This window comes from Polyodon spathula, chromosome 42, assembly GCF_017654505.1.
Source record: "Polyodon spathula isolate WHYD16114869_AA chromosome 42, ASM1765450v1, whole genome shotgun sequence".
Classification (NCBI taxonomy): domain Eukaryota; kingdom Metazoa; phylum Chordata; class Actinopteri; order Acipenseriformes; family Polyodontidae; genus Polyodon; species Polyodon spathula.
This window is the reverse complement of record NC_054575.1, coordinates 1,253,820-1,275,604: the sequence shown is the minus strand read 5'-3', so window position 1 is coordinate 1,275,604 and position 21,785 is coordinate 1,253,820. Positions and strand designations below refer to the sequence as shown.

The 21,785-nt window shown below is 43.0% G+C and overlaps 1 protein-coding gene across 1 annotated transcript; it reads left to right on the top strand.

Annotated features, from left to right (window-relative positions):
• The first annotated feature begins 480 nt into the window (after positions 1-480).
• LOC121305244 (zinc finger protein 219-like) lies at positions 481-21,725 on the top strand. The gene is made up of 5 exons (XM_041236796.1): positions 481-551; positions 10,618-10,735; positions 11,964-13,977; positions 16,409-16,555; positions 18,750-21,725. The coding sequence occupies exons 3-5, from the start codon at positions 11,967-11,969 to the stop codon at positions 20,174-20,176; spliced, it is 3,585 nt and encodes a 1,194-aa protein (XP_041092730.1). The 5' UTR covers positions 481-551; positions 10,618-10,735; positions 11,964-11,966; the 3' UTR covers positions 20,177-21,725.
• The last annotated feature ends 60 nt before the right edge of the window (positions 21,726-21,785 follow it).

Genomic DNA, 21,785 nt, shown 5'->3' with positions numbered 1-21,785 from the left:
GGGGGGGGGGGGGTGGCAAACAGCACTACTAGATTTGAAAATAACAAATAACTAAATACATTTTTTTTTTATAACATTTTTTTTTTTTAAATGTATTTTAGCAAGGGTTTTCCTCTCTCTTCTTCTCCCTTAGTGGTGAGCTAAAACGTTTAAACAATGCGCGGACTGGTTATGCAGATCACAGCAGCAGATCCAAGGGTCGGCTGACAGCGGCATCGCTGTTTATTAATTCTGAATTGAGAGACAGAGAGAAAGGAAGATGGATCGCCTTGTATTGTAAATGCTTTAAAAATGGGGCTTGCTGGATGATAATTGCATTTGCAATCCACATTCACCCCCCTCCTCCTCTCGCTCTCCCTCTCTATCAACCGTTTGGTTTTTTTTGTTTTTTTATATTTTTAGCACTCTCTGTCTCTCCCCCCAGGGGGCCCGTTCATATGTCTTGTAAACAGCTTTCCCCCCCCCCCCCCCCCCCCCCGTAATGTATTTAATTCAGCTGAAACGTAACCATGACGTACAGCATTGCTAATCCCTTCGGTCGCTGTAGTACCGTGAGTATCAAACCTTACTTTTTTTTTTGTCACAGCACATTTTTATAAAACGATTTTTTTTTTTTTCTTCATTTAATTAATTGTAATTTGCAGTACGGTCCCGAAACAGACAGATGACTCCTTTCTTTTTTGCGTTTGTGGTCGTTTTTCGTCTGATTTTGCTTTTTTTTTTTTTTTTTTTTTTTTTTTTTTCCTAGTGATCAGCTATCTATACAGCCGGCGGTTTTAAAATTGTACAGGCGCACACACTTTTTAAAATGATTTCTTCTGTGCAAGTATAGTAGCAGGGTTAGATACGAAGGGATAGAGACGCATATGGGATGGGGGGCGATGCACAATCACAGAACTCCGGAGAAGAACATTATCCCCTTTAAACATTTGAAGTACAGATATTTTGAGTTCAAGGTTCCCAAGAAAGATGTCCGGAACGGGAGAACTTGATTAGAAAAAAAAAAAAAAAAAAAAAAAAAAGGCTGAACTTTGTCGGAAGTGGGGGAAACTAAATGAATAGTGTGCATTTACAAGTACTACATGTGGCATTCATCTTTGCTTTATTATTGTTATAGTTTGCAATGTGTTTATTTTTTTAAACTGGAGCGTAAGTGTTTTTAAGCTATTAATCGTGATAGTCGCAGTAGCAAGGTAGTTTGTAGTTAGTGATCAAACCGTAGCATCACCTATATTTTACCCGACCCGCACAAACTTGCATGTAACGCAGCTGTAATTGTACAGAATACCAATAGCTAGGCAGGGAGATTGTGTATCTTTTTAAGTTCGTCTTTCTGACGCTGGTGTGTATTTTGCGACCACGCCGCCTGTTTGTTTTCGCATGCAGAAGGGGATACAAAATGAGGGCCATCATGCCACATTTTTTGTAATCTTTTGTTCTAAATCCTCGCTGTGGTTAAAAGCGGGGCAGCGGTACCGACAACATGCAGTCGCACAAAGCACTGGCGCAATGCATTCGATAATTTCAATTGATTTCCATAAACGAATGTATATAAATAATACAGAAGCGCTGGCTGCTAAACTCGATTGACGACTGTTGTGTATATATATATATATATATATATATATATATATATATATAATATATAACTGGCTTATATTATATAATATATATAGATATATATATTATATATTTAATATTATATACTATATATTATACATATATCATATGCTATATTATAGACACGATTTAACTAACGACACAACACACTCGTCTTACGTGAACTGTTTATAAAACTTCCGTAGAACAATGTCCTTTAATTAAAAAAAAAAAAAAAAAATGTTTATTTCTAAAAAAAATAAAAAAAAAATAAAAATAAAAAAATAAGTTTTTATTTTTAGATATCGTTTTGGAGAGTGTAGACCCTCTGTTCCAAGTTATGTTTTTTTCTCCATAACTCGTTGTATTAAGCATTGTAACAGCCCTATAAAACGGTTTATAAACTTGGTGGCTGTGTTGGTGGTTCTCCGGAGTTGGTGCCTCCACAGTTACTGCCTAGAGATGTTGTTTTAGATGCATTACAGGATAGAAACCATTGCAGGGTTTTCGTTTGAGTAGTCAAAGTATTTCGAGATGATTCTGCCCCTGCAGTGTGTGTATGTACAGTGAGCTAACACACAGCTGAAGCATTGTTTTTTTTTCTCTCCCTTTGTTTTGTGTGAGTTCTGTTTTATTTTGGAAGTATTTGAGAGACCTTGGGGGCAATATTAAAATACAATCGTTGCTGTCATAGCCAGAATTGTGCAATACAAGCCTAGGGAAGTTTGCTGTCAGTATTCCCTTCGTCAGTCACAACTTTACATTTTATGTGGGTATGTCGCCTTGCTAAAGGCACATTTCTCAAACTGATTTCACCAGAGGAATGACTAAACCCATGCAAGAACTAAATGACACAAGATATGCACCATTGAGCCCCTTTCTTAGAGAAGAATTTGGAAGGACATGACACACGTCTTTAAAATCTTAAAAGGACTTGAAGTTAACCCGAACCAATACTTTTAAGTGCAGCACAGAAACCAGGACCAGAGGACACACAGTTGGGAATTAAGTGGCGGTAGATTTAGGACACTTCTTTAGTGTTGAGGGTACAGAATGGGCTGCCTAGTCATGTTGTTGATGCTGAATCGGTGGTATCCTTTAGACCCGACCTTGGCAAAGTTCTGAGATCAGTCAGCTACTGGGAACTGGATGAGGTCTGGTGGGCTGAATGGCCTCCTCTCATCCATAAGTGTTCTCAGCCCTCGGGTGAAAACCTTTCTAGGCTAAAGGCATGTTTATTTTTAAACTGCATTAAATGCTGTTGTTTTTATCATGCATGCCTCACTGTTGAAATGCATAAGCTAAATTAAGCACATTCTGTGTACAAAACTTCCCACAGATTCCCTACAGGCTTCTTTCCTGCTATGTGTAATTATGCAAAAATTCCAGTGAAATAGGTTGTTCAATTAACTTGATAGATTAAAATACCCCTTTTGTTTTAACTTGGCCAGTACTGTGCACGTGAAATGTGTTTTGGATAGCTATAAACCGAGTAAAGAATTAAATGTTCATATATAGACATATATAGAGTTGTGGATTTCCAGCCCTGGCAATTCTTATAATGTTCTTATAAATATATTTTTGGAGGCAGACATTAGTAAGAAGTTAGAAAGACATTTCAATGTTTTGCTGGACGTTTAAATCTTTGCTATAGTTCTGATTTCAGTGGTAACTTCAGTATATAGTACGGTTTTAAAGACTTTAGAACCATAACAATTGTGAATATTGCTTTACTGTTCTTTATCATTCTCCAGATTGAGGGTGTAGAAAGCAGGTGTGCACATTTATTAAAAGCATTGAAAACTCATTTTTTAGTTACAGACATTTCAGACTTACAGCCTCCGTTCCCAAGAGGTTCATCACTCAGAGGTGCTACTGTAGCTGTTTAAGTAGTGCTGTCACATTCGTTTAAATAAAGGTGGCTGGTTCAAAGAGGTTTTTAAGCTCACACTGATGAATGTGGTGTTTGGACTCCCATACTAGTTGGATCAGTCTGTGATTTATTTTCTCCCCACTGGCTGGGTGTCAGGTGAGAGAAGGAAAGTTCAGGGAAAGGTGAAACTAAGGAAATTAATTCAAGCTGTAGGGAAGTCCGCCATGGCTAACAGCAGAAGCCACGATTTACAACCAGAGAGCGAAACTATCCTTTATTTTTTTTTAAGTACTATGCTTGCAGCAGTTCGCTCAAACAGATTTAGCATCGCCCTTGTCAGTGTCACTTTCCTCCTTCTTCTTCTGCTTCTACAGGTGGCCAAGTTAAATACAATCTTATTTTTATTGCCGTGGGAACTAGCTGGTTCTTTTGCATTGTGGTTAAGATAGCTGACAGCTTCTACGCTGTAGTTCTGTACAGGGTTTTATGTTAGTGTTATACAGTGTGGTCCCAACAGCATAGCCCAGTGTACAGTACAGCACAGCGAGGCTCAGTTGAAAAAAGTAATTCCCCAGCTGATTTTTCCTACGATGTGCGAAAGGGGGGATAGCAAAAACAATCAGGAATCTGTTGAAAAATAAATTGCTGTGATATGGACAACACTGGACACAGTGAAGGTAACGTGTTTCTTATAAACAATGAACCTGAGTTCCAACCATAAAAAACAGCACACTTTCTGCAATCTGGAAAAAAACGTTCTGTTGGACTTTTAGATAGGTAGTATCTGTTACTCCATTCAAAATTAAACAACTGCCAACGCATACAAATACAGTTAAACTGTGATTACCTCAACATCGATTTTACAAACGACCTCTGTTTTCTCAGCTGGCTCTTGGTAACCATGCTAATTAGCTCCTCAAAATGGGAACACAAACAAAAAAAAAAAAAGCAGAACAGGCTTGAAGATGAGATTCATGTCCTTGGAAGCAGTAGCATACCCACTGTAGTTTGTTCACAGAGTCAAGCAGTGTTCATCGTGGGAGAAAGCTTGTGTACCTACTGCGAAACCAGGCTTTTGGGGAATGTCAACAAACTAGGCCTGCTTTCTGAAAAGGAGTTCAAAGGCAAGGCACAACTATGGAGCAATGTTCTCAACAGTTGAGTTTTGTATACAGTACTGTGCAAGTGTATTAGAACACCTCAAGATTGATCATTTATATCCTTTTATACACCTCATGGTGTGGGACTTTCAATTTGTGTGAAAACGTTAAACCATTTTGTGCTGGAATTAGGCATCTGAAACAACTTGTAAAAAGTCTCCTGCATTTTGACCATTTGTGGCTCTGTATTCCTTTTCTCTGACTATTTGAAATGTATTGCACGTGTGGCCTATTGAAGCCATGAATTCAGTGGTGTGTTTTAATAAGTTTGCATACTGCTGTATGTCTAGAGAACTGCTTGACAAATAGTGGCAAAACTTTGCAAAGGACCTTCGTTAGCACGTTATTGAGTGTAATCTGGAGGTGTGTGGATACTGTCTGTTTGACTGACCGTCTGCCTGTACGTCAAACACCACAAGACCTGCTCAGTACCTGGAAAAACGAGAGAGAGAGAGAGAGAGAGAGAACAAGGGCTTCTCTTTGAGTATCATAATACGGGGATATTTCTTTTTGTACGTAAACCAGTTTACTACATAAAGGTACCACTTATCCAGTATGGATTAGTATCTGGTATACAGAAAACTCTAAAGTGTGCCTTTCATATAGCTGTCTGTACATCCAACCCCACTTCGCCCCCCATTGGGGATATGCAGAACTCTGGTGGCTATACTGTTAACAATGGTTTGGTATTGCTAATAATAGCAGCGCTTCTGTTTCACAGACAATAGCAGCTGTATGACAGGCTACAGAAAACATGCAGTGTTTGGAATTTCTATCTAAAGCACTGTGGTTTTCATAGTTGTTTGGTTTTAATGTCTAGTACCAATGTTTTAGTTTTCTTTATCTTCCTTCCCTGTTGGATCTTGATAGGGGTGCTTTCCCCTGGTAAGGCGATGGTTGGCCAGCTTGTGGGCACCAGCTGATGTGATTAGCATTCCCTGGCAAGCGGCCACTTGGCCCGTGCCCCAGTTGGCAGGGCTGATGGGTGCAGATGGAGAGAGATGAGGAGACTGCCGCAGTTCAGTATGAGCGAGAGGGGGAGGGGAGCGGGAGAGAGAAAGAGGGCACTGCCAGCCAAATCTGCCTTCGAACAAAGAGCCCAGGTCTGTCGTTGTAGATGTTGTTATATTTGTAATTTGTTTTTAATAAAGCAGGCAGGGCTTGACAAAAAAAAAAAAAAAACACTCGCTCGTTTTGTTGATATGTATATCTAAGGCAATTTGACCAATATAACTTTACCGACTATAAACAAAATGTTACGCAACGCAAGACCGTACTGACCTTCTTCGTCCTCAGAATTGTCATTAAAATTAACTATTCAACATCATTCCAAGTAAGTGAAAACGGGATCTGACACCCCCTCGTGCTTTTTTGGGGGGGGGGGGGGGGGGGGGGGGGGGTGAAGAAGGGAGCAGTTTAGTCTCCATACCTCAAGCCTGCCCTGAACTGGAGGGAGCACCCTTTCTCTTGGGGGTGGAGGGGGGCGGGGGAGTTGAGGAAGGGAGCAGTTCAGTCTCCATGCCTCAAGCCTGCCCTGGACTGGAAAGGGACACCCTTTCTGTTAAGTAGAAAGGGAGCAGTTCAGTCCATGCCAAACCAATTGTGCCAGTCTGTCAGGTAGTTGTGTGTGTGTGTGTGGGTGGTGGATGGAGGATAGAGGGAGGGGGGATAGAATAGGCAAACGCCAAAGCCAAGAGAGCATGCTTGAGAGAGTTGTTGAAACAAACAGAAGTTGAGTTCTTGCTGTTTTTAATAAAGGTAAAAGGTTTACTTCAACAGGCTGCGGTAACACTTGCCAGCTTCTTTTCCTGCCTTGGAAAGTCTGCGTGCCAGATGAATGCAAAGCTGGTATGCTGTGAATCCGAAGCATTTCGTTGAGTGCTGTGAGAAACCGGACAGCTTTGTTAGTTTGTTCTCTCTCCACTGTTCGGAACAGAAGTTCATTTCACTTGTTCAGTGTTGTAGGTCCCGGCAGGAACTCTGCAGGCTGGTTAACACACTTGCTGTTCACCTCCTGGTTTGAGTGACTGTACTTTGTGGACATCAACCCACATAACAAAACCTGTGTCCAAGGCAGTCTTTAGGCATGGAGACTGAACTGCTGCCTCACCCCCTAAGAGAAAGGGTGCTCCCTCCAGTCCAGTTTTGTTCACCTCAACAAATTGCAAGCACTTGCCACTTTCGAGTTAAAATGTATTTTATGCCAGAGTAACACAGAACGTGAAGTAGCTGCTCCCAGTGCATACTAAGAGATGTACAGCTGGGGCCAAACATTGTGCATCACCCTATAGAATGAACTTTCTCAAGCAAGTATATACTGTATGTGACGTCATTTTTACTTCTATCTTTAAATCTGTATTAATTCTAATTAACATTAGTTTATATAAACTTATATTTATGTTGTCATGCAATGCTGGCCCTGAGGTTCAGCCTTGATATGGCCTCCCTTTATCTAATTTTAGCTGTTCTAATTCTACAAACTTTACATGTCCTTGACTGGTGAAGTGCGGTACTATTGGTTCATTCATTTTTTAAAATTCTAATTAAATGAAAGGTGGTTCTGAATTATTTATATAAAGTTGTTCCAGTCTCTCCAACACAGGCTATTCCATAAACAACATTGCTATTTTTACAGTAGGTATTAGTATTCAGTGGATATGTGTTGTTCTTATGTTTAATTATAGTGTTACTTTTGTCCATGTATTTACACACTTTGCATGTACCATTGCAAGTATCTGTAGAACCTGTTCTGTCAGTTATTCTTTTATGTTTACTGTGAACTAAAATATCACCTAAATTAGCTTCTCTTTTGAATGCCACAAGTGGGGTCTTTTGCTTGTCCTTGATGTGCTTGGAACTGCTTTTTTTCCCGCTGCCTGCGCTTCTCTCCCCCTCTGTGAATCTGGGCGGTCTCGTTGGCTGCAGTAGTGGGACGATTTGCCGTTGTTTCCTCTGGAAGTCTTTAAACAATTAGCGCTGACCTCAGGCCAGGCACTCCGAGGTTTGGGAGTGTTAGTACAGTCTGCCAGCACAGCTCGTGTGCTCCCCCCCCTCTCTCTGCTGGAATCCCCAATGCAGAGACGCTTCGCCAAAACAGGAGGGGAGGGAACGAGGAGGGTCTAGGAATTTCTTACAACTGGAATCCTTAATATGTAGTGTGGTGTTCAATAGTAACAATGGGACAATGTGTGGAAAAGGATAGTCAAAGTATCATAACGGACACTCTAAAGTTTGTTAGCGAGTGGCAAAGGGTAAAAATGTAGTTTATGATACGAACCGTTTGCACTGGCTGCGATGGGGTGACACTGAAGCGCTGGAGTCTATTGCAAGTGCAATTTTGTCACGTAGCAGCTAGGGAACTGACCAATCAGAGTCGCTTATCACATGACGTGCCAGGTGTGGTCTTTAAAAAATATCTAATGTCATACCTAAAAAAAAAAAAAAACTTAAAAAAATTATTACTGTACATACACAGTATAATAAACACAGTAATGCCTCAAAACAAAACCTGTTATTAACACAAGTCTGTTTAACCCATTCCTGTAGAAAGACCTCTTGTTCATACTGTACCTGCATGCAGGATTCAGGCTCTTTCTGCTGCATTCAGGAATGGGCATCTTTCTGATAGTTTGCCTTACCTCTTTTTGGGTTGGTTTTGGTAAACGTTCAGCCTTTTTGATAAGCGCAAATTTTCTTTTAAGATCTAGTTTTGTGGGCGTGTAGACAACAACAGAGCCATTCAGAATGGTGCTGGCAGGACATTATTATTATTATTATTATATATTATTATTATTATTATTTAGTCATTTAGCAGATGCATTTGTCCAAAGCGACTTACAGAGACTAGGGGGTGAACTATTCATCATAACTGTTGCTGCTGTAGAGTCACTTGCTTTTGTTTTTTTGTTTTTGTTCGTTTTTTTTTTTTTAAATAGAGTGACCGATTCTTATTTGTGTTTATTTTCCCCCAATTTGGAACGTACAATTATATTTTTTTCTCCGCAACCACGGTGAGTCTTCGCCCAGCACAGACGTTCTGAGGGCGTGTGAGCGTCCTCCGATCTCACGAGACTGAAGCTATAATCGTTTTTACGCTGAGCGATCCAGAGCAGAGGTGGGCGGGGGCTCTTATCCACTCAGAATGTACTCGGTGTCTGGCCGGTAGGGGTCGCTGTTTCGCGATGAGCAGAAGTAACCCCTGTCGGTTTCTCACCCCCACCCCAGTTTAAGAGCTGAGTTTAGGGTTAAGAATGGATGATTGATCGTGATTGGTCGTTTTTTTTTTTTTTTTTTGATGTTTGCTGTGGTAGTGTGAGCCTCTTGCCAGGTCAATATTGTAAATGAGAAATTGTTCTCGGTTAACGTCCCTGGATAAAGTTTTTGATTGATTGGTGGAGCAGAAGAGAAAGGGTTAGCATATTTTTTTTCTTCTGCACAGATCTGTACCGTCGTTAAATGTTATTTGGGAATGCTTCTGTGATATCGTTCTACCAGTGGCAACCCAGTCCACACAGTTCCATTGAAAACAGTTTAGTTAAGGCTTTTTCCTGATGTCAGATTGCTTTGACTGTTGCAGAGCAGTAGAGAGTGAGTTTACCAGGAACTGACTGCGTTCCTACAGGAAGGGTGTGCGGGGAAACAGAACTGCTCTCGCCCATCCTGTCACAGGATAACGAATGCCTTTCTGTACACTGTTTACAAAACACACTGACATGATTGCTGTTTTTATTATTATTATTATTATTATTATATTATTATTATTATTATGAGTCATTTAACAAAGACTAGGCAAAAAGTTTTGCATCCCCCTAGAATTTTAGGATTGAGACACAAAAATAATAATAATAATAATAATAATAATAATAATAATAATAATCAGATATTTTATTTAACATTATTTTGTCAGTTTCTGGAAAACTACAAAATGGTGTGGAATTCAGTATTTTAACATTATTCACCAGGTTTTGTTCAACTTTATGAAGCAAAATGAGTTAATTTTATAGGGTGATGCAACACCTTTCGCCGTAGCTGTAGTTTGGGCTTTGCATTTTAAAATTATTTGAAGGGGTGGGTGTCAAATTATTATATTAGTGATCAAAGCGCTGTACAGGAACCTGGACCAGAGGACACAGTGGAGAAAGACTTGACAGAGAGGAGACACTTCTTCACACGAAGAGTGGTGAGGGGATGGAATGGGTTACCTAGTCATGTTGCTGAAGGAGACTCTTCTTCACACAGAGAGTGGTGAGAGGATGGAATGGGTTACCTAGTCATGTTGTTGAAGGAGACTCTTCTTCACACACAGAGTGATGAGGGGATGGAATGGGCTGCCTGGTCATGTTGTTGAAGGAGACACTTCTTCACACAGAGAGTGGTGAGGGGATGGAATGGGTTACCTAGCATGTTGTTGAAGGAGACACTTCTTCACACACAGAGTGGTGAGGGGATGGAATGGGCTGCCTAGTCATGTTGTTGAAGGAGACACTTCTTCACACAGAGAGTGGTGAGGGGATGGAATGGGTTACCTAGTCATGTTGTTGAAGGAGACACTTCTTCACACACAGAGTGGTGAGGGGATGGAATGGGCTGCCTGGTCATGTTGTTGAAGGAGACTCTTCTTCACACGGAGAGTGGTGAGGGGATGGAATGGGCTGCCTGGTCATGTTGTTGAAGGAGACACTTCTTCACACGGAGAGTGGTGAGGGGATGGAATGGGCTGCCTGGTCATGTTGTTGAAGGAGACACTTCTTCACACGGAGAGTGGTGAGGGGATGGAATGGGCTGCCTGGTCATGTTGTTGAAGGAGACACTTCTTCACACGGAGAGTGGTGAGAGGATGGAATGGGCTGCCTGGTCATGTTGTTGAAGGAGACACTTGCACTGTTGCACAGATATTCTGTGCACACAGGGGGGTGTCAGTGGGTTTTCCACATGGAGAAATAAAGGTCGCTCTCGATTTTGAAATTGTTCTGCTTTTCCTTTCAGAAGAAGAATGTTGCTGAGGCTAAAGGAAGTCTGAAAAACTGGATACACCGTGTGCAAAGTGTGACACATCTCATCCAATCAGCACGCTGGGTGGGAGCATGTGACCTGGATCTCTGCGGTAAGTGATCACAATGGATCAGATGTTAATCCTGTCCTGTGACGTGCTTTGTTTTGGATATTCTTTCTGTATGTCACGTCTGTATTTTGGCTACTGCTGAGTTTAGTGTCTAAGACGTAAACATTCTTTCTTTTCATTGTTAACATCCTTTCTTTTATACACTTATAACTTTAAAGTCAGTTTCAAAGCTGTTTTCAAAATGTCTGCTCTAGTGCACTGTGGTTTTGAAATCTGTCCCCTAAATCACAGCAGTGATTAAAAAAAACAAACAAACAAAACAAAAAATACACATAGCAACAAGTGCTCTGGCCTTTCTGTTCCATACCACATCATGGATCGTTACTGCTGTGTTACATGTTTGGCAGTGTAATAACCCTTTTACTACCGGTGCACTAGAGCGGACATTTTCGAAAGAGCTCTGAAACAGACTTTCAAGTTATAAGCGTAAAAAATTTGTCAGGGTGTTAACAATGAAAAGAACGTTATTTTGTGTGTGTGTGTGTGTGGAGAAAGCGCGTGGGAATCTGGCTGGGGTTATAATTGAATGATTAATGGATAATGAGGCTATAGAAGGGGAATTGCAGGTGTTAGGAGAATTCATTGTTACAGAAGGTTAATGTGGGTGTTGCTTTGTCGCTGTCCTGTTTATGTCCGTGAGTTTTTGAGTCTTTAAGAAACTGGAGATAACGTGGACAAGGTTTAACGATAGTAAAGTTGTTCTGTTTACCAACTCTCCAACAGTTCAATACCTTTTACTGTATAATATTTTTGGACATTACTTTAAAGTCAATCAATCAATCAAAACCTTTGTTTATCCAGGTGAGTCAACTGAGAGCAAATTCTCATTTACGGTGTCGACCCGGCAAGAGGCCTCTATCACCCCCACAGCACACACAAGAAATAAGGAGTAAAACAAAACACATAGTCAATCAAAAAACAGCTGAGATGTCATTCTGATTCTTGAAATAGTACTGGTACAGCACAACAAATTATATATATGTATTCAGTAAAAACAACAGACATGTATTTCACTGTATTGCCACCACAACAGGCAGAACATTGCCTAACCTTGCAGATTGATATTTATTTCAAGATTTGTTTTGCTTCACTTATGATTGTGCTCAGCTAGCACCCTGGAAAAATAAGATCATTAAAGTCTCCAAACTCTAAAACGTGGGGGGGTACACAGACTGAACGATCCCAAACTCTTCTCTCTTTCTCTTTTCAGAAAATGGAAATGTCTGCAGACTGCTTCCCAGCTCTCCCTGAGCTCAACACACTTGACCCTCCCAAACAGCAGGAGGTGATCTCCCCGCTCTCCCCGGCGGAGCCACTTCCCTCTCCCCTGATCATGCAGGAGTGCAGCCCTGAGACGATGTCCCCTGAGGACGGAGAGGCACTGGAACCCCTCCCCCCTCACCAGGCTTTCTTCCTGGGGGAACCGGATGAAGACCCAAGCTTGGACAGCCCTGAACCTGAAGAGATCCTCGCTCTTGGGCTCCAGAACGCCTGCCCCAGCCCGCCAGGGTCCCTCTCATTAGAGGTGCAGGAAGGCAGCCCAGTCCCTGCTGCGATTCTAAGCTTTGGCATCCCTTGTTTCAGTCCCAGGGCACTGGAAGCTGCCATGTCCTTAGATGGGGACCGGGACCCTAGCTTTGATGACGAGTTGGATCTCCAGCAGTTCCACAACGGCCAGGGGGGCATGGCAGACTCTGCGGACAGCGAGGGCAACCCCAGGAGGGCGCGGAAGTACCCGTGCAGGGTGTGTGGGAAGCGCTTTCGCTTCAATAGCATCCTCTCGCTGCACATGCGTATCCACACCGGAGAGAAGCCCTTCGTTTGCCCCTATTGTGGCCACCGGGCAGCCCAGAAGGGCAACCTGAAGATCCATTTAAGGATCCACAGACCTGACATTGGGGGCGCTGGCGACGACGAGCCAGGAGACGCAGGAATGAAGCCGAGCGAGGAAAACCAGATTCTTGCGGAGTTGGTAGAAAGAGCCAGCCAGAAAGGTCACAGTCTTACCGAAGATATTGAAACTCCTCCCCCAGTCCTTCCAGCTGTTCTATCTCCTCCCCCTCCCTCTCCCTCTCCCTCTCCCTCTCCCTCTCCCTCTTCCCTCACTCCGTCAGGCTTCCGGTGCACGTCCTGCAAGGGGAAGTTCCGTACGGCTGCAGAGCTAGCCCGCCACGTGAGGATCCTGCACAACCCATACAAATGCAGCCTCTGCTTCTTCTCCGCTGCCTTGGAGGAAGATCTGGTGGCCCACGTGGCAGGAGAACACCTCGTCAGATTGGCAGAACCAGCAGTCGCCGAGATGCCCACAATTGCCTCGGCTCCACAGCCGCCCCCGGCAGTGGTGCTTCCTGCTTTCAAATGCGAGGTGTGCGGCCAGGCCTTCACCCAGTCCTGGTTTCTGAAGGGACACATGCGGAAGCACAAGGATTCATTGGATCACAAATGCCAAGTCTGCGGAAGAGGCTTCAAGGAACCCTGGTTTTTGAAGAACCACATGAAGGTCCACCTCAACAAGCTGGGACTTAAAGGGAACACGGCTGGGGGTGGAAGCCAAGGGAAAGGAGACTCCGGCAAGGCAGCCCGGGGGCTCACAGGAGAGCAGGCCTATGGAGCCCTTTATTCTGGCCTCCTGTTGGCTGGAGGAAGAGGCACCCAAGAGCGCCAGGCTTGGAGCAAGCTCTTAGCACCAGGGTCCAGCGTTGGAGAAGCTGGGAAAAGCGCCCTTTTGGGTTACCTCAACCTTGGCCAGCCGCCGGAGGGTGGCAGCTGTGTGGAGCGCCTCCAAGCAGCCGCCCAGGTGGCGGAGATGGGCGGTGGAAGCCACGCGGTGTGGCAGCTGGTGGCCCGGAGCTTAGCAGCAGGTCAGCAGCAGAAGAGCAGCTCGGTGGCAGGGGAAGCGGAGAAGGTCAGGGCCTACCTCGGGGGTCTCCTGGGAGGGGAGTCTTCAGCCCAGCCCCCCTGGGAATGCCCGGATTGTGGGAAAGTCTTCAGAACACTGCACCAGATCGTGGCCCATGCCAGGGTGCATGCCCGGAGGCCACAGAACGGGGGGGAGGGGGCAGCGCAGAGGGACAGGGAGGAGTGGGCACGTTCAGGATTGGCTTTCGGGCCGCTGGCTGCTCTCAAAGCCAGTGCCCAGGGTTCGAGTCAAGCTGGTGGGAAGCTTGGAGCAGCAGGAGGAGAAGGAGAGGGTACCTATCACCCGCCCCTGTCTGCATTTCAAGGTAAGAACAGTTTCGGCTTGTAAAAGTGTTATGGCTTCTGCACATAACTCATTTCACCTCCAAACGGAATATATATTTTTTATCCCTTCTGTATAAATAAACATAAATAAATAAAAGCACAGGCAGTGCTTAATGTGTGGAAAACAGGGTTACCAGATTGTTTTAGTTGAACTGCTAATGAACAGAAGTTTTTTCTGCTAATATACTTGTTATATATTTGATGCCTGATTTTTATGTTTTCTTATTTAATGATTATTATACGGTTATTAGTATTTGTGTCCAGCGTCTCTGTATGTAACCATAAACAGCACAGCAAGGTTAGGTGAGGTTATAGAGTAGCTAGACACTAAGCAGTGTCACAAGCTCTGTGCTTGTATTCTCTACAGTAAAGGGCACTTTGCTGTGACACAGGAATGCTTTGCTTTTTTTACACGCATTCCGAGTTTTATTAATAGTGGCAGAATCCGCAGGAAGCGAGTAGCTGTCAAGGGGAGGTCTCTGCTTTATTCCTTCTTCCTGACAGACGTGACTGAGGCCAAAGGGGGCTGTTTTAGATGCAGTAACTAAGGGTTAGGTTTTATTCACTGAAAAAAATAAACATTATGTATAGTATGCTTGTCCTGAATTTCTAAAGCTGAGGGAACACAAAACCCCTTTTTCAGGAACAGTGGCTTGAAACCTGGTTCTAGGAGCACGGCAGACCTAGTTTGAGGTAACTGCTGTATCAAACCCCAAGTCCCTACTGGTGTGCCGTACTGTGGCCTGAAACCTAGTCTCCTGAAACCAAGTTCCAAGCCTTCGTGTTCCCTCAGTACGACTCAGCACACAACTTTTGAATGGTAGTCACTTGTTGTGATATTGCTCAAGTGCTCATGTGCTGCCATCTTGTGGTAGCTGGTTGTAACTGTCTAAATATTTATGCAGTAAAGGCAGCTGCTTCTGGAAATAGCTCCACTGGGAATACCCTGAACTGGGATCAGTCAAAAAGAGAATCGAACAAAGAACGTGGAAAAAGACAACGCATTACCTTCAGTGACTGCATAACTACGACAACAACCACTCCCATTTCTACAGCATGTATTATCACAAGGATCCCAAAGCACTACACACACACACACACGCAAACACACACTTACCCACACACACACACACACACACACAAGCACGCTGACGCACTCACACACACTGACACGCACGCACGCACGCACGCGATGAACCACTCAACAAAAAACGGTCGAATACAGAATTTGATCCAAAAAAAAAATAAATTACAAAAAAGATTGGGTTTGATTATAACATTTGAAAAACTAAGTTTACTATTTTGTAGAAACCGAACAATAAAAAGAGACAAAAAAAAATAAACTTTATAAAATCAGAATAATAAAAAGAAAAATAAACGGACTTGCTGGCAGAATTCTCCCCCCGATGGGGTGGTCTCTGCTGAACCAAGTAGACCTGCCACTGTGAGGGTTAGGCACGAGCAATCGGGCAGCTTTTGAATTAGTAATGCTACTGAGCACTTTTCAAAAATACATTCAAAACAAATGATTTTTTAAGCAGGAACCCACCGACGCCCCTTCCTGAACCCCATCCTCGACAGGACTGAACAGACAGGCTTTTTATACATCTGCCACAGATCATTGACGAATCGATTGATCTGACCTCCAAGCAAGGCCCATCCATTCTGTCTCGTGTGGAAGTATTTTAAATCGAAAACTTAACCCTTTACTGGGTCCTGTTAACATAATATGCACACACATATAACTGCATAATTATTCACAGTTCTACTAAATTAAGTTACAGTATTAACACAAATCAAATCAGAATGAAGCACTGTTTACAAGCACGGACAGGGCACAGCATTCAATTACACATCACACAATATGGAATGATTAATGCCATAGGGTAGTTGCATGATATTGTACAAAGACAAATCATCTGCACTGTTTCCTTTCTGCATATTCCTGTTCTGAAACCCTGCCTGCCATTACAGGGCTCTGTAAACGTACAGCAGAGTTGCCAGTTCAAAGTAGCTGTTAAAAATGCACGTTCACAGCATCTGAATTATCAGTTTAAAAATAATTGCACAGAAACAACAACTTAAAATACTTTCATGAAAGGGGGGGCAACTGTTTAATTTGGGATGTCGAATAAGAAGACATTTGCATATTGGATAATTATGATATTCAAGATTCAAGCTTGCATTTAAATGATATTTATTGAATTTAACCCTGACCTCTAAAGTAAGGTAAGTGGGAAATATTTCTGGTAGACATTTTGTGTGAAAGTGGTGCACAGGAGTCAAATATGGGTCAAAGGTCAAGTATAATCTTGTAGACGAATATGCCATTTTGACAGTGATAGGATTGCTCACAGTAATAATCCTGGATAGACAGTGATGTGTGCCTGTGTGTGTGGCTCTGATGTGCAGGAGAGAACGGGCTCCGAGATAGCAGGCCCAGCCCCGGCCCAGCGCAGCAAGAGAGAATCAGAGGAGCTGCTGGGAAGGACTGTCCGTACTGCGGCAAGACCTTCCGATCCTCCCACCATCTCAAAGTACACCTCAGGGTCCACACAGGTGAGCTCAGGGTCCATTATGTATAAGGAAGACTACAAAGTGGTGTGTAATTGAATATGTTAAAGTACTTTATGAAGTAAAATTAGTTCATTCTATAGGCTGATGCAAAACTTTTGGTCATAGCTGTAAGCATCAGGTAATTTAACTTAGTAACATTCAGGGCATTTCTAGGTTTTATCAGATTGAACCTCTTATGGAAATATAGCTGCTGTAAAGCTGCATTACAGTAGCTGCATTATTGTGGCAACTCCACCTATACATTTTGATTATATGCAGGCATTTTTCATTTACTGTTTACTAGGTAGATGACCAGGAGTAAAACCTGTTCTGTATATCGCTATACAGCAGTGTGCACATGTATTAGAGCACCCCATTGCTTCTGTATAGTTCAGCAGTGTGCACATGTATTAGAGCACCCCATTGCTTCTGTAGTTCAGCAGTGTGCACATGTATTAGAGCACCCCATTGCTTCTGTAGTTCAGCAGTGTGCGCATGTATTAGAGCACCCCATTGCTTCTGTAGTTCAGCAGTGTGCACATGTATTAGAGCACCCCATTGCTTCTGTAGTTCAGCAGTGTGCACATGTATTAGAGCACCCCATTGCTTCTGTAGTTCAGCAGTGTGCACATGTATTAGAGCACCCCATTGCTTCTGTAGTTCAGCAGTGTGCACATGTATTAGAGCACCCCATTGCTTCTGTAGTTCAGCAGTGTGCACATGTATTAGAGCACCCCATTGCTTCTGTAGTTCAGCAGTGTGCACATGTATTAGAGCACCCCATTGCTTCTGTAGTTCAGCAGTGTGCACATGTATTAGAGCACCCCATTGCTTCTGTAGTTCAGCAGTGTGCACATGTATTAGAGCACCCCATTGCTTCTGTAGTTCAGCAGTGTGCACATGTATTAGAGCACCCCATTGCTTCTGTAGTTCAGCAGTGTGCACATGTATTAGAGCACCCCATTGCTTCTGTAGTTCAGCAGTGTGCACATGTATTAGAGCACCCCATTGCTTCTGTAGTTCAGCAGTGTGCACATGTATTAGAGCACCCCATTGCTTCTGTAGTTCAGCAGTGTGCACATGTATTAGAGCACCCCATTGCTTCTGTAGTTCAGCAGTGTGCACATGTATTAGAGCACCCCATTGCTTCTGTAGTTCAGCAGTGTGCACATGTATTAGAGCACCCCATTGCTTCTGTAGTTCAGCAGTGTGCGCATGTATTAGAGCACCCCATTGCTTCTGTGGTTTTGATTGACTGTGCATATGAAATCAAACCACTGGAACTGAAAATTGTCTAAATAGTCAAATTAGTGATCGTCTAATTGATGACTGATAGGTCACAAATGCAATTAATTTCAAGAAATGGTAAAATGCATGAGACTTTTCATAAGTTGTTTAAGATGCTTAATTAAAGCGCACAGTGGTCAAACATTTTCACACGCGAGTGCCTGTTGTTTCTATATCACTGATTGCTGAGCGGAAATTGAAAATCTTACCCCCAGAAGTGTTTTCATGCAGGTAGGTATATAAAGGAAATAGATGACACATCTTCGGGTGTTCTAATACATTTGCACATTGCTGTACATTAAAATACTGACATTCTCTGCAAATGCTTGTAAAGTTGCGTTCAAGACATATAGGACTTTGACAGTGCTGCCATCGTGTGGTAGCTCATTGTAATTGCTATCAGTTTTTCTTTTTTTGCTGTAATACAGACCTGCTTTTTTCACTGTGAAATGTACCCTCTTGAAAATTCGCATGTCTAACAGAATAGTGTATGTATATTAAAATAAAATAAATACAGCAAAAGTTTTGATTTGTTGTCACTGACAAACTAGGCAAAATAGGCAAATTAGCAATTGTCTCATTTAATTGATGATTTTAAAGTGCCACACATACAATTTAAAATAGTCAGAAAATAGCATGTATTTCTGTCAAAACTCGAGTTACCTGTATACCCTATATAGTGACAGGAAGTGAGCGTTTCCACTTCGCACCTACAAGAACTGACCTCTGTGGTCTCTAAAGCTAGTGTGTTTTTATGCATCTTTTTGCTGATCCTCGTGAAAGGGTGTGCAGTATATCCTGTGTGTGGTCCAGCATGGCTTATCCTAATTTACTATAAAAATTTAAAAAATGCAACAGAATTGAATGTGAAATAAATGAACTGGTCTACTGTTATTGTCTCATTTCGTAGGGGAGAGACCTTACAAGTGCCCACATTGTGACTACGCTGGCACCCAGTCTGGGTCCCTCAAGTACCATCTCCAGCGGCACCACCGCGAACAGCGCAATGCCTCCGCAGAGGGGCACGCCTCGGCTCGGGACCTTGGCACCAAGAAGTCCACCCTCGGACGGGCAGACTTCGGGAGCCGAGGGCTGAGTGTGTCATCTGCTGCCAATTTCTCTGGCAAGACCATGTCTCCACAGTGGCCAGGGAGGCCCACACTTCCATGGACAGCCTCTACACAACCTGAGGACAAGCAGACTGGCCTGACCGACTTCAACAAGGTGTTCCAGAGCCTTTCTGAACACAAAGGGGCGTTTCAAGGTTTCCGGGATCTCCAGGCATTCTGGAATCACGCGAGAGAAAGCCCACAGGGGGGGTCCAAAAGAGCCAAGCTTGTCCCTCTACCCAAAGTGTCCAGGAGGAAACCACAGATTACCAACAAGATCCCGGCAGCAACAACCAATGGCAGGGCTGAATTCGAGCCCTTGGATCTATCCCGAAGGCCCTCACAGGAGACCCCAGATGACGTGACCCTCCATCATTGCCTCTTCTGTCCCTTTACCACTTCTTCTGTTGAGCTGATGGCAATGCACCTTCAAGTCAACCACACTAGCAAGTCGAGAAGGAAGGAGAGGCAGAGGAGCCTGGAAGGGAGCCGGACCCGTGACCAGCAGACATCCTGGGCTGGTTATGGCTTGTCCCTGCTAGCTACACATGGGTGGAAGCCTGATAAGGAAAGAGAAGAGCAGCTGGACAACTCTTCAACTTTAGAGATGGATGTCAGCCAAGGCTCTTCTTGCTTGAAGGATGTCGGTCAAGCGAATGGGATGTTGAGGGAGTTCCCTTTGGAGGCATCTCCTGGGGCTTCCACAGTGGAGGACCTGGAGTTTGGAGGTCTACCAAGAGAAGAATCAGAGGAGGAGGAGGAGGAGGAGGAGGAGGAGGAGGAGGAGGAATTATTTGAAGAAGACTTTGGGGGAGAGGAAGGGCAGGGAAGTATTGAAAATCATGGAGGAAATGGCAGAGTTCAGGAAGGTACAACAGTGGATAACGCAGTCGAATTTGAGGAGGAAGGAGAAAGTACTGAAGGCACAGAAGGGGATATAGGAGAGCTAGAGGCGGATGAGGAAGAAGACCCACAAAGAATGAAAAAGCAAATTGACAAAGCAAGTGATCACAGCCCAAGTGTGTCTCTTGCATGGACTGACAGAGAAGAAGCAAGACCAAGACCCACACTGAAATATGAAGACGGCCTTCTAGACCAAGGTGATCTAGAAGATAAGGAAGACCTGGAAGGATCACCAAGACTGGAGACCCAAACAACCGACCACCCCCCCATGATGGTGGAGGAAGCAGGTGCCCAAGACAACCAACCTGGTATCCTTAGCTCTTAATCTGCAGGAACCTGTCCTGAACAAGGCAAAGGGCTCCTTGTGGCCACCTGTAGTCTTTGCTAAACCTTTGTCTTTGTTTCATAATACTATGTGAGAACAAAGGCCTAAAGCCTACATTGTTCTGTAACGTAGGTTTTTGTGACAAATGTCTAACTTGGAGCTAAAGAGTTAGCCTTGAAACCAGTATTAAAAGACTTTCTGAAAATGTAAAGAACCTCAGAGGAACCTTGAGATGGACATCCTCTTGCATAAAGCTATTTTGCAGAACAGTGTTTCTCAGATCTTTGAGTGATCGGCATTGTTAATCGTTCATCCGTAAAATATTAAGTGATACTAAAATGAAACTATGTTTTGGAAAAGAGAAGGTCGGGTTTTAGAACCACTGTTCTCTGGGCGAAGCAGAGCAGGTTCTTGTTCATTCCTGGGTTGAAGAATCCTGAAAGTTTCTCTGGGTTCTTCTCACTTTTACTGTGGAGAACACAAAGCTGTTTTTTGTCGTTCACACCAAGTGCCAGTATTAGGAGTAAAAAATAAATAAAAAAAGACTGCTTTTTCTTGAAGTAAATTTGCCTGATGCTTAAAAGCTTGGCTGAAAATGCTACAAGAAAGGGCACAGACGTTTTCTGGAAAGTTGTGGATCAAAACCAGTTTGAAGAAGGGTTGAACCCCTGATTCCAACCACTAGTGCAGTCAGTAGTAAAACACTAACAACTCTTTAGAGACCTGGTAGAAACCTGTAGCTTTTTTTTTTTTTTTTTTTTTTTGTGGAAAAAAAATAATAATAATAATAATAATAATGAAGAATGTTGATTGATTCGCTGGAAGTAAAACACTGTGGGCTGTTCTTTTATTTTGTATTTTGAATTTCTTTTTATTTTTTATTTTTTTCTGTATGGCCTAGCATTTTTAATCCAGGTTCTTCCATTGCCTTTTGGAAGGGAGATTCCTGGATTCTACAAAGCACTGTTAGGACTACGAGAAGAGGAAATTAATGTGTCTGGATTTGTTTCTTGTGAAAATGCTGTCAGACAACAGCACGCTGTCAAAGCCTTTACTTCACAATAGAACCTCAATTGGGAGAAACCATTCTCAAATGTTTCAATTTCGTGAATTTTGTCTTCTGGACCTTAAAATATCCCACAGAAACCCAAGATACATGTTATTTCAAGCCTGAAACACTACTGAGCAGCTCCTGGTAACCACAGGACTGTACACCCAAACCTGGAAGCGTTTGCCTGCCCCAAATGTTGCTGCTATTTTTCAAACAAGAAAATAGAAATCCTTCAGGGACATAACAAAAAAAGGACCTCTCATTTCAGTAGAAAAGCTGCTTCTACTTGAATTAACGGTTGAGTATTTGGAGATACGATGCGAGAAAGATGTTCCGTTAAAGGCAGGACCATCGTCAGCCCAACCAAATTCTGTACAATGCTTTGAGGTTTCTTCTTTTGAGGTTCTGTTGTGGATTGGTAAGTACTCCACTACAAAACGGGGACCAGCTGCATAAAAAAAGAAAAAAAAAAAAAATCTTTGCACCTTAATCTTTATTGAGATAATAATTTCTTGCAAGATGCAGAAAGGATAAGGGATGGTTCAAACTAGAGGTAGG

Coding starts and splice junctions, on each gene's coding strand:
- LOC121305244 (XM_041236796.1), top strand. CDS start 11,967: ATGGAAATGTCTGCAGACTGCTTCCCAGCTCTCCCTGAGCTCAACACA. Junction 13,978..16,408: donor GCCCCTGTCTGCATTTCAAG/GTAAGAACAGTT, acceptor TCTGATGTGCAG/GAGAGAACGGGCTCCGAGAT. Junction 16,556..18,749: donor ACACCTCAGGGTCCACACAG/GTGAGCTCAGGG, acceptor CTCATTTCGTAG/GGGAGAGACCTTACAAGTGC.